The following is a 13,458-nucleotide window of genomic DNA, read 5'->3' as shown; positions in this document are numbered from 1 at the left end:
TCGAAGGATCGCTGACTAGAAGTTTGTTTAACTTAACTACAAAAAATGTAACCCAAAAGTTTAAACGCGTTTCCCTCGAAACCATATTTTTCAAATTGGCGGGAAACGCAACTGAAAACGGTACATACGATTTTCATCGGAATTAGATGCTGGCATTTTAAATTGCGTTCTCTATCAGGGTACGTAGCCGTCTTGTGATATCTTTACAAGCCTATTTTCTATGCACGCCATTATCCCGACTTTTTGTGCGAAGAAAATGACATTTCTTTCAACATGTTACGATTTTGTCAGAACTTCACATTTTTCAATTATCCTATGCTTGCTGATGGAAAATATATTAAAATGACATAAACAAAAATTTTTAGTTACAGGTCTAATAGGAGAGTCCTTACACCTGGTTGAGTGGCCACAGGAAGCGTCAGATGTCGACATGAAAATGATTTTTTAAAAGCAAAAGTGTGAGGAATGAAACTGTGACATCAGATTTGGCATTAATTTTTATTTTACTTGAAAAGAAATCACTGAAATCACCTATTTTTCATGCGTTCAAAGAGGGCTAACTCTCGTTACAAACTGCAGATGTTCTGGACAACACTTATAACTATTTACCCAACAATATAAATATGTAATTAGCGGTGGTTTGGTGAATCTGTTAAAATGAATATCCTTAAATTACTCCTTGTCTCTTCCATAAATAACATTTAATAAAGCCAGCATATTTTCAACAGGCCAATAATCATGACATATGATATCTTACTGTTTAACACATGGAACAATTAATCTCATTTTAACGTTCCGTTTACACAGATTAGAACATACATTTCACAAGCAAATAATGTGATGATTCTCGTTCACCAGCCATATATTGCTACATCTTTTATTCCATACTTTTCCATCACTGCTTCACGCAGCTGCAGAGTCTGGATCTTTCCTGAAGGATTTCTCGGTAGTTCATCCACTATTTCTATTATGGATGGAATCTTGAAGTCTGAAATCTGAAAGTTACAAGGTGCATGAGAATGGATATTTATCAGTACGTTCACTTGTTACTTGGAGAGGAATCTTCAAATCAGCAACGACTTACTTTACCACTTGCAAACTCTCGTACTGCATCAGATGTCAAAGTGGAGCCCCTCTTCAGACGTATGCAGGCGCATATCTGTTCTCCCCATCTCTCATGTGGAACTCCAAAGACCTGTAACAGCGCAGATACTGCAAATCGTTTAGGGCAACTGTCATAAGTATTCGAAATAACAGATATTTGCAACAGGGTACCTGTGCATGAATTGTCGGTTACTTTAAAAGTAACTTCTTGTTTGGTACTCTACATTTACATCTACATCAATACGACTAATCTGCAATTCACATTTAAGTACTTGGGAGAGGGTTCATCAAAACATATTCAAACATTTTCTTTATACACTACTGGCCATTAAAATTGCTACACCACGAAGATGGCGTGCTACAGACGCGAAATTTAACTGACAGGAAGAAGATGCTGAGATATACAAATGATTAGCTTCTCATAGCATTCACACAAGGTTGGCGCCAGTGGCGACACCTACAACGTGCTGACATGAAGAAAGTTTCCAACCGATTTCTCATACACATGCAGCAGTTGACTGGCGTTGCCTGGTGAAACGTTGTTGTGATGCCTCGTGTAAGGAGGAGAAATGCGTACCATCACGTTTCCGACTTTGATAAAGGTCGGATTCTAGCCTATCGCGATTGCGCTATAGCGTATTGCGACATTGCTGCTCCCGTTGGTCGAGATCCAACGACTGTTAGCAGAATATGGAATCGGTGGGTTCAGGAGGGTAATATGGAACGCCGTTCTGGATTCCAACGGCATCGTATCACTAGCAGTCGAGATGACAGGCATCTTATCTGCATGGCTGTAACGGATCGTGCAGCCACGTCTCGACCCCTGAGTCAACATACGGGGACGTCTGCAAGACAACAACAATCCTCACGAACAGTTCGACGACGTTTGCAGCAGCATGGAGTATCAGCTCGGAGACCATGGCTGCGGTTACCCTTGACGCTACATCACAGACAGGAGCGCCTGCGATGGTGTACTCGACGACGAACCAGGCAAAACATCATTTTTTCCAATGAATCCAGGTTCTGTGTACAGCTTCATGATGGTCGCATCCGTGTTTGGCGACATCGCGGTGAACGCACACTGGAAGCGTGTGTATTGTATTCGTCATCGCCATACTGGCGTATTATCCGGCTTGATAGTATGGGGTGCCATTGGGTACACGTCTCGATCACCTCTTGTTCGCATTGATGGCACTTTGAACAGTTGACGTTACATTGCAGATGTGTTACGACCCGTGGGTCTACCCTTCATTCGATCCCTGCGAAACCCTACATATCAGCGGGATAATGCACGACCGCATGTTGCAGGTCCTGTATGGGCATTTCTGGATACAGAAAATGTTCGACTGCTGTCCTGGCCAGCACATTCTCCAGATCTCTCACCAACTGATAACGTCTGGTCAATGGTGGCCGAGCAACTGGCTCGTCACAATACGCCAGTCACTACTCGTGGTGAACTGTGGTATCGTGTTGAAGCTGCATGGGCAGCTGTACCTATACACGCCATCCAAGCTCTGTTTGACTCAATGCGCAGGCGTATCAAGGCCATTATTACGACCAGAGGTGGTTGTTCTGGGTACTGATTTCTCAGGATCTATGCGCCCAAATTGCGTGAAAATGTAATCACATGTCAGTTCCAGTATAATATATTTGTCTAATGAATGCTCGTTTATCATCTGCATTTCTTCTTGGTGTAGCAATTATAAGGGCCAGTAGTGTAGATATGCAATGTATTCATAGCGGGTATAAAAGAGGTTGTAATTTTTGTTATGATGTATATTATTGGCAAAAATTTACTACACCGTTTCAGAGGTTTCCGATTTAGACACGATTTATTGTTGCAACTGTACATAACGGAGTACATAAAATTATTAGATTTAGAGATCAATAGCACAAGCGGTTCTGAAGTACCAGGTATCGACCCATGCAGAAACACCGCTAATAATATGTGATGTAGCCTCCACAGGCGGCAATATATGTGCTGATTCTGGCAGCCAGTTGATCGTACAGATGGCGAATCCGGTCGTGGGATTCGTAATGCGACGTCTGCTCGACCTGTTCACTTAGTTCTGTAAGATTTGTTGGCTGACGAATCGCACGAGTCACTTCTCATCCTAGCATATCGCACACGTGCTCTATTGGAGACATGTCCAGATATCGTGTTGGTCAGGGTCTTGCTGAGCAAATGGTTCAAATGGCTCTGAGCACTATGTGTTATATCCTAGCCAGTAATGCCACCCGAGCCCGCTGCCAAAAGGTTGGCAGCATCAAAGTCCGGACGCCGTCCGCATAAGCAGCGCCAGCGAGACAGGAAATCGCCGCAAGTCTGCGCGCGCCACCGCTGGCTTCTGGTTTCTTAAGCGCTGGAGTCGCGAGCGCTAGCAGTTCTGTATTCGCCGCTCAGTTGTATACTCGCCACCGAATTGTGTACTTGCTAGTCAGTTGTGTGTTCATCGCAGCAGAGTTGTTGTTTGTCGTCAGCCGACGCTGACCTAGCCGCTCCGACTCGAACTAGACAGATTTCTGTAGACACGGAGTTCACTACTGTGTTTCTGTATCTTCGTTAATAAAGATAAGTACCGACTTTTATTTAATCAGAGTGTTTGGGTTTTCATCTTTCTGTTCACTGTTCCAGCGGACCGGTCGGCCCGCTATTAAAAGTGTGGCGGTGACTTCGTAAGCCGTTTCTACAGCGAATTGTTTGTCGCTACGAACGCCGCCACAACACTGGCGACGAGGACTTCCGAACTCGTGTGCAGGGCTGGTTCAACTTGTTTCTGGTTATACTAATTATAGCGATAAAATTTTGGGGGCTGGTTTAATTTGTGCTCGCTATGTCTGCCGAATTACAACAGCTGATCTTGTTACAGAGTCAGCAAATACAAAGTCTGGTGGAAGCAATCGCCAAACAAGCGGCTAATCCTCCAACACAAAAGGAACAAGCACAGGCAGCACCACCTTTCCGTGCTTTTGATGCATCAAGAGAAGAATGGCGAGAATATTTCGCGCAGTTGCAGGCGCACATGACAGTCTACAAAATCACAGGTACTGAGCGGCAGCTTTATTTAATTTCCACTGCAGGCGTGGAAGTCTATCGACTACTTTGTAAGTTGTTCCCGGAATCCAAGCCAGAAGCTTTAGACTATGACGTTGTTGTTAACAAGCTTGCTGAGTATTTCGAGTCGCGAGTTCATGTGCCAGCAGCCAGATTCAAGTTCTTCAGATTAAAGAAACTGCCACATCAATCTAATAAACAGTGGTTAACAGATTTACGGGGCCTCACCCGTCAGTGCCGATTTAATTGTGTGTGTGGAGCTTCCTACAGTGATGTCATGTTACGAGACGCTATTACTCAAAACATTGCAGATTCTCGTATTCGTGCTGCTATCTTTAAGTTGCCTGACCCGTCATTAGAGACTGTGATGAACATAATTGAAGCCCAAGATACTTTTGACTATGCTGAGTGTGAGTTAGATCAGCCATGTATTTCTCAAATTGCCTGTGCTAAGCAAGTTATGTCATGCCCGCGGCCCCACCGGCAGAGTCAGACTGTAAACACTAGCCGGCCGCGTCATGTTAAACACATTCGTCAACCGCGTGTGCAAAATGATAGAGTTAAGTCTTGCCCTAAGTGTGTTCTTGCTCATCCTCGTGAACGTTGCCCGTTAAGAAACGCGGTTTGTCACTTTTGTCAAAGGAAAGGACACATCCAGACTGTTTGTTTGCGTAAACGCTAGAACAATTCTAGTGCTGCCCAGCCCATGGATATTCATGTTCTTCAAAGCCAGCCCGCCCAGAAGGTCGCGTTTAAAGACTCTTCCACGGTTCGTGTGGGTAATAAACTTGTTCGCAATAAGCCACCCACCCAGCCCTCTGCTATGCGACCCAAGCGTAATTCAAACGCTGTAAAAAGTAATGTACAGACTGCGAGTGAAGCGGGAGTTGTTGTTCCACCCGTCCAACCCACGAGTTGTCGTTCCACCCGCCCAATCCACGAGTTCTCGTAAGCAGCGAACACGCGCTAAACGCGCTGATTTTGTGTCTTCCGCCTCCACTGCACCGATCCAGAGACAGTGTAATAAACTATTTGTGCAGCTACGCATCCAGGATAAGACCTTCGATTTTCAATTAGACACTGGTGCGTCTGTGACTCTCATAAATAGTGCTACGTATGCGGCTATCGGCCGCCCTAAACTTTCAGCGGCAAAACATTCTTTGGCTACTTATAGTGGAGAACAAATTCCTGTGTTAGGTGTATGTAGCGTGCCAGCCACATTCCGTGGCAATACAAAAACAGTTTCATTTACAGTGCTCCGCGCTACAGACAGTGTAAACATTTTCGGATTAGACTGTTTTGACTTGTTTGGCCTGTCTATCCAAGACAATGTGTTGCAAATTAATGCTGTTGTTGTTCCTCAAGACAGCATAACCGATTTGTGTAAACGATACAGTGACATATTTAAAGACGAACTAGGTTGTGCTGCGAACTTTGCCGCTCATATTACGTTAAAAGATAATGCTCAGCCTCGATTTTGTCGTGCTCGTCCAGTGCCTCACGCCCTCCGGGCACCTGTAGAAGATGAACTTCGTCGTTGGCAAAACAACGGTGTTATTCAACCCGTTTCAGCGAGCCAGTGGGCTTCTCCCTTAGTTATTATAAAGAAACCGTCTGGCAAGTTACGTTTGTGTGCTGATTTTAAGTCGACAGTTAATCCTCAGACTGTCACTGATTCTTTTCCTTTGCCTAGACCGGACGAGCTGATGGATAAGTTAGGGGAAGCTCGTTTCTTTTCCAAAATTGATCTCCGTGAAGCATATTTGCAATTGCCCCTCGACGAGCAATCACAACAGTATTTTGTCATAAACACGTCGTTGGGGTTGTTCCGTTTTCTGCGTTTGCCTTTTGGTTGTGCGTCAGCTCCAGCTGTTTTTCAGCGTTTTTTGTCACAACTTCTGGCTAATGTGCCATCGTGTTGCAACTATTTAGACGATATTGTTGTGTCCGGTCGGACGCCTGCTGAACATTTCCGTAATTTGGAGTGTTTGTTTAAAGTGTTGTCTCAGGCAGGCCTACGTTGCAACATCGATAAATGTTCATTTTTCCTCACGGAGATGGAGTATTTGGGACATGTTATTAATGCTCAAGGCATTCATCCCTTCCAGTCACATTTAGCAGCTATTCGTGATTTGCCCGCCCCTCGCAATCTGAATGAATTGCAAGCAGTTCTTGGCAAATTGACGTATTATATTAGGTTTATACCTAATGCATCACAGATTGCTGCACCGTTGCATCGTCTCCGCCGTAAGAATGTTCCGTTTGTGCGGTCAGCTGATTGCCAATCAGCCTTTCAGCAGCTTAAAGAGGCTTTATTGAATGATCGTTGTCTGGTCCATTACGACCCTAACAAGCCTCTGGTGTTAGCTTGTGATGCCTCTTCTTTCGGCCTCGGTGCTGTGTTGTCTCACCGAGTCGGTAACACCGAACGTCCTATTGCGTTCGCATCTAAATTGCTAAACAAAGCTCAGTGTAATTATAGCCAATTGGACAAGGAAGCGTTGGCTCTTGTGTTCGGTGTCACAAAATTCCATCACTACCTCTATGGTAGACCATTCTATTTAGTAACAGATCACAAGCCCCTGACGTCACTGTTTCATCCGTCTAATCCAGTTCCTCAGCGGACAGCTCAGAGACTACAACGTTGGGCTCTTTTGTTATCACAATACCAGTATGAGATACTGTATCGCCCTACAGCTCAGCATGCAAACGCTGACGCGCTTTCTAGATTGCCGATTGCTGCGGATGATGTCTTCGATTCCTCTGACGACTCTTGCCATCAGATTGACGCCGATGAGCATCAATCCCTCCGGGATTTTCCGATTGATTATCGTCAGGTGGCACGTGAGACAGCTACGGATCCTCATCTGAGTTTACTATTACGTTTTGTTCAACGTGGTTGGCCGTCCAAGGCAAAGGACATATCGGATCCTGTGGTTCGTCGCTATTATCCGCAACGTCATCTGTTGTCTGTTTCGCACGGAGTTTTGCTGTTACGCACCGAGAATGACCAGCTTCGTGTAGTGGTTCCCCAAGTGCTCCAATCCAAGGTCCTCGACTTGTTGCATCAAGGTCATTGGGGAGTGGTCCGCACCAAGCAGCTTGCCCGCCGTCATTGTACATGGATCGGCATTGATAAGCAGATTACGCAGATGTCTACAGATTGTTCGACGTGTGCCGAACACCAAGCTGCTCCGCCTCAACGCTGTTTTGAGTGGGCACGCCCTGCCGGTCCCTGGCAGCGAGTACATATTGATTTCGCTGGTCCATATTGGAATTCTCGTTGGCTCATCGTGATAGATGCATTTAGTAATTTTCCGTTTGTTGTGCCCATGCAGTCTACAACGTCTGCACAACCTATACAGGCGTTGACTTCAATTTTTTGTATTGAGGGTCTTCCAGAAGTTTTAGTGTCTGACAATGGTCCACAATTTACCTCTGCTGAATTTGAAAGTTTTTGTTCTGCCAATGGCATTCGCCATGTTCTTACTCCGCCGTTCCACCCTCAATCGAATGGTGCAGCGGAACGTTTTGTACGCACATTCAAGGATCATATGGACCGCCTTCGTGCTACGCACTCTCGTCAGCAGGCCCTCATCACGTTCCTGTCGTCGTACCGGACCACGCCACGCGACGGCCCTTCGCCTGCGGAACTTCTCCACGGCCGTCGTCATCGCACCCTACTACGGTTGTTGCAACCCCCGGATCGACCCGCCGCTTCTGAGCATCGCACGCGTTTTCAGCGCAACGACGCCGTTTTTTTCAGAGTTTATCACGGTCGCCGTCGTTGGGAACGTGGTACCGTGATAAGTGTCCAGGGTCGCGGTTTTTATACTGTTCAAGGTGCTACTGGGGTGCACAGGAGGCATCAGAACCAGTTGCGCCGCGCTGGCCGCCCGGATTCTGCCGCTCGTTCTTTGTCCACAGATTTGGTCCGCGGCGGGTTCCAGCCGCGCCTTCCGACTTCGCTGCCGCCCCCAGGGCAGCAGCAGCAGCCGTCGCCGCTACCACGCCGACAGCCCGTCCCGTTGATGCCTCCCGCGCAGCTTCATCCGGGAGCGCCCCAGGTGGTCGCTCCGGCGCCTGCGGTCCCTCTTCAGTCGCCACCGCCTTCGGAGCTGATGGACGTCGACCCCTCAGCCGGGCCGCCTTCCCAAGCGGTGGCTGTGCAGCCTGTCCTGCAGCCGCTTTCCTTGGGCACCCCCAAGGAGTCTGACACCGCAGCGCCTTGTCCGGCGCCCACTCAGCAGCCGTCGACGCAGCGTCAGGAGACGCTGCCTCTCTTCGTGGGTCCCGACGCCCCGTCGCGTCCAGTACCAGAAGCTGCGCCCGTGGTCACAGGCGTGCACCCTGACCTCGGTTTTCAGTCGGTGTTTTCCGAGGCCCCGCGCAGCCAATGCTGGGGTGCGGACCGGGGATTGCCACCGACAACAGTCTCCGCCCCGGTCTCTTCTGCTACGCCTGCGGCCAGACCCCTCCCCCGCCGTCGACGCTCGCCACGTCATTATTCAACGACGGTGCGGCGATTTGGGGGGGAGGAGTGTTATATCCTAGCCAGTAATGCCACCCGAGCCCGCTGCCAAAAGGTTGGCAGCATCAAAGTCCGGACGCCGTCCGCATAAGCAGCGCCAGCGAGACAGGAAATCGCCGCAAGTCTGCGCGCGCCACCGCTGGCTTCTGGTTTCTTAAGCGCTGGAGTCGCGAGCGCTAGCAGTTCTGTATTCGCCGCTCAGTTGTATAATCGCCACCGAATTGTGTACTTGCTAGTCAGTTGTGTGTTCATCGCAGCAGAGTTGTTGTTTGTCGTCAGCCGACGCTGACCTAGCCGCTCCGACTCGAACTAGACAGATTTCTGTAGACACGGAGTTCACTACTGTGTTTCTGTATCTTCGTTAATAAAGATAAGTACCGACTTTTATTTATTCAGAGTGTTTGGGTTTTCATCTTTCTGTTCACTGTTCCAGCGGACCGGTCGGCCCGCTATTAAAAGTGTGGCGGTGACTTCGTAAGCCGTTTCTACAGCGAATTGTTTGTCGCTACAAACGCCGCCACAACACTATGGGACTTAACTTCTGAGGTCATCAGTCCCCTAGAACTTAGAACTACTTAAACATAACCAACCTAAGGACACCACACACATCCATGCCCGAGGCAGGATTCGAACCTGCGACCACAGCGGTCTCGCGGTTCCAGACTGTAGCACCTAGAGCCGCACGGTCACTCCGGCCGGCTCTTGCAGAGCACGTCGAGTTTCACGGGCAGTGTGTGGGCGAGCAGTACCTCGTTGGAACAACAAATTAGCTTCCTGCTGCAAGAACGGCAAAAGAACGGATCAAACAACATTCTTTACGTACCGAGCGCTGGTTAGTGCCCCCTCCAGAACACCAAGGGTGAACGAGGGTTGTAGCTTATCGCACTTGAGACCGTAAGGCCTCGGTCGGAGCTCGTGTGTCTTGGACGAATGCACTCTACGTGATAGTGCTCACTAGGTCTACATCATAAGTACAAACGACCACCACTCGCCGCAGGCAGAATCTATGTTCGTCGCTGAAGACCACGGCCCGCCAGTCTACATTCCAAGCGATCCTCTGACGGCACCGGCCGAGCCGTGCACGTCGGTGTTGTAGTGTGAGACGAATATGGGTTACAGGTAGTCGCACCCGCAGTCCCATTGCGAACAACTAATTCACAACAGTTCGTGTTGAGACGTCTGGGCTCATAACTCGTGTTATCTGTATGATCTGCCCTTACAATAAGACTACTGTGGGGGGCGTCTGCGATGCGTGGACGTCCAGAATCTGGTCTACCGGTGTGAGAATGTTCACGTGATCACTGATACCAGCATCGTTGTACAACTGACGCAGCACGACCAGCTTCTATGGCAGAATGAGATTTTCACTCAGCAGCGGAGTGTGCGCTGATATGAAACTTCCTGGCAGATTAAAACTGTGTGCCGGACAGAGATTCGAACTCGGGACCTTTGCCGTTCGCGGGCAAGTGCTCTGCTTCTGTAAAGTTTGGAAGGTAGGAGACGAGGTACTGGCAGAGGTAAAGCTTTGAGGACGGGGCGTGAGTCGTGCTTGGGTAGCTCAGTTGGTAGAAGAGCAAGTTCCCGCGAAAGGCAATGGTCCCGAGTTCGAGTCTCGGTCCGGCACACAGTTTTAATCTGCCAGGAAGTTTCATATCAGCTCACACTCCGCTGCAGAGTGAAAATCTCGTTCTGGAAACATCCCACAGGCTGTGGATAAGCCATGTCTCCGTTATATCCTTTCTTTCAGGAGTGCTAGTTCTGCAAGGTACACAGGAGAGCTTCTGTAAAGTTTGGAAGGTAGGAGACGAGGTACTGGCAGAAGTAAAGCTTTGCGGACGGGGCGTGAGTCGTGCTTGGGTAGCTCAGTTGGTAGAGCACTTGCCCGCGAAAGGCAAAGGTCCCGAGTTCGAGACTCGGTCCGGCACACAGTTTTAATCTGCCAGGAAGTTTCAGCTTCTATGGCAGTTCTCCGAAAGGACTATCCGGCTGCTCGGAAGGCCACAATTTGACCCTTTCAAACTCTCTCAGTTGCCTGCAGGAAGCACGAATGCGTCTCCATGGCATGGTAGCCTGCTTCCTTCACATGTCTGCACCACCGGGAGCCTTCTGGCTGTGAGCATTCCCTATGAAAGGGTAAACACAGATAGCACTCCGGTAGCTGTGCCACTACGTTATCCGTAGGCGGGCGACACTGAAACCGCTATCGGTATATCTAATATCCCCTGCGTGGCATGTACGGATATCGGATCAAAATCAACGTCCTCTTTTCAGGTGTACTATTTTTTTCCGGTAGTGTATATTGCATTTCGTTGACATATTATTGCTGTTAGTTATGGTAAGTGAACTTTAACAGTAATAATGAAACTCCTGGTGGTAGTACGTAGGTTCAACACGGTACAGTCAAATCCGTATTGTTAGTTTAGTAGATTTGTGTATATGAGATGACGAATATTTTTAGAACACAAGAAAAGGATTGTTGGAATTTATACGCTTGCAGCGGAGTTATTGAAGAAACACTCTTTAACATTTTTATAAGTTTAAAACTTTGTAATATTTGCTTTGCAGTTCCTAATCTTCAGGCAATTTAAGGTATTTATCAATGATGTTACGCTAGTACGACGCCCATGAATAAACATTGTCTTCAGTTCTCACATAAAGCTGTGAGGACGGGGCGTGAGTCGTGTTTGGGTAGCTCAGATGGTAGATCACTTGCACGCGAAAGGCAAAGGTCCCGAGTTCGAGTCTCGGTCCGGCACACAGTTTTAATCTGCCAGGAAGTTTCATATCACCGCACACTACCGTGCAGAGTGAAAATCTCATTCTGGAATCATCCCCCAAGCTGTGGCTAAGCCATGTCTCCGCAATATCGTTTCTTTCAGGAGTGCTAGTTCTGCAAGGTACACAGGAGAGCTACTGTAAAGTTTGGAAGGTAGGAGACGAGGTACTGGCAGAAGTAAAGCTTTGCGGACGGGGCGTGAGTCGTGCTTGGGTAGCAAGGTTCGCGGGAGAGCTTCTGTAAAGTTTGGAAGGTAGGAGACGAGATACCGGCAGAAGTAAAGCTGTGAGGAGGGGGCGTGAGTCGTGCTTGGGTAGCTCAGTTGGTAGAGCACTTGCCGGCGAAAGGTAAAGGTCCCAAGTTCGAGTCTCGGTCCGGCACACAGTTTTAATCTGCCAGGAAGTTTCAATGATATACCTTCCTGTTGATATAATAATGCGTTCATTGTTTTACTTAGTTCTTCACGTTCGTATAATAATGTCTTCACTGTTTTACTTAATCCTATTACTTAGGTGATCGAGACAGTGGCAGGAAGGTTACCACACGTCAAGTTGATACATGAAATACAATACAGTATACATTTGTCCTGTGCAGTGTCTTTGGTTAAGATCCTGTCATCCTTGCCATTGTTTTTTATGACTGAAGATCACAGGTAACTTTAGTCTTGCCCCGTGCTTCGCCACAGTATTTACTGTGAGCTGTGTGTACTCCAGTATTATACACTGATGAAAAAAATTGCAACACCAAATAATAATTAATGTAGAGTAATAAAATTTTCGGGAGTACATTTGTCTAGATAATATATTTAAGTGATTAACATTGCAAGATCACAGATTAAAGTAAGCGCGACGTAAGCCTTTGCAAATGTGAAATGCTGGTACACTAATAACCGGTGTACCAGCCAGACTTTTGAATTCAAACATGTAATTGTGCATGCATTGTGTTGTACATGGCCGGCCGAAGTGGCCGTGCGGTTAAAGGCGCTGCAGTCTGGAACCTCAAGACCGCTACGGTCGCAGGTTCGAATCCTGCCTCGGGCATGGATGTTTGTGATGTCCTTAGGTTAGTTAGGTTTAACTAGTTCTAAGTTATAGGGGACTAATGATCTCAGCAGTTGAGTCCCATAGTGCTCAGAGCCATTTGAACCATTTTTTGTTGTACATGTGCTGGATGTCAGTTTGTGGGAGATAATGTCTCCTATGTGCACGAGTGGAGACAGATCTGGTGGTCGAACAGGCCAAGCCAACACGGCGACAACCTGAAGAGTATGTTGATTACAACAGCGGTATGTGGGCGAGCTTTATCCTGTTGGAAAACATCGTCTAGAATGCTGTTCATGAATGGCAGCACAACATATTGGATCACCAGACTGCCAGACTGACGTATAAATTGCAGTCAGGGTGAGCTGGATAACCACGAGATTGCTCTTGCTGTCATACGAAATCGCACCCCATACCAAAACTACAGATATACAGGGTGGTCCATTGATAGTGACCGGGCCAAATATCTCACGAAATAAGCATCAAACGAAAAAACTACAAAGAACGAAACTAGTCTAACTCGAAGGGGGAAACCAGATGGCGCTATGGTTGGCCGCTAGATGGCGCTGTCGTAGGTCAGACGGATATCAACTGCGTTTTTTAAAAAATAGGAACCCCCATTTTTTATTACATATTCGTGTAGTATGTGAAGAAATATGAATGTTTTAGTTGGACCACTTTTTTCGCTTTGTGATAGATGGCGCTGTAATACAGTCACAAACGTATAAGTACGTGGTATGACGTAACATTCCTCCAGTGCGGACGGTATTTGCTTCGTGATCCATTACCCGTGTTAAAATGGACCGTTTACCAATTGCGGAAAAGGTCGATATCGTGTTGATGTATGGCTATTGTGATCAAAATGCTCAACGGGCGTGTGCTACGAATGCTGCTCGGTATCCTGGACGACATCATCCAAGTGTCCGGACCGTTCGCCGATTAGTTACGTTAA

At 47.4% G+C, this 13,458-nt stretch overlaps 1 protein-coding gene across 3 annotated transcripts in view; it reads right to left on the bottom strand.

Moving 5' to 3' along the window:
- Window positions 1-679: 679 nt before the first annotated feature.
- Window positions 680-13,458, bottom strand: part of LOC124619664 (medium-chain acyl-CoA ligase ACSF2, mitochondrial-like) — a 250,681-nt gene continuing 237,902 nt past the window's right edge. For 2 of the 3 annotated variants that reach the window (XM_047146195.1, XM_047146196.1), the window contains 2 exons: window positions 1,085-1,195; window positions 680-995 (listed from right to left, as the gene is read on the bottom strand). In XM_047146195.1, coding sequence (XP_047002151.1) covers window positions 852-995; window positions 1,085-1,195 — 255 coding nt within the window. In that variant the 3' untranslated portion in view covers window positions 680-851. The remainder of the gene's footprint in view (window positions 996-1,084; window positions 1,196-13,458) is intronic. The other variant, XR_006980107.1, reaches the window with a different exon arrangement.

Source organism: Schistocerca americana, chromosome 6, assembly GCF_021461395.2.
Source record: "Schistocerca americana isolate TAMUIC-IGC-003095 chromosome 6, iqSchAmer2.1, whole genome shotgun sequence".
Taxonomy (NCBI): Eukaryota; Metazoa; Arthropoda; class Insecta; order Orthoptera; family Acrididae; genus Schistocerca; species Schistocerca americana.
The sequence above is the reverse complement of the archived record's forward strand: the minus strand, read 5'-3'. Positions and strand labels throughout refer to the sequence as shown.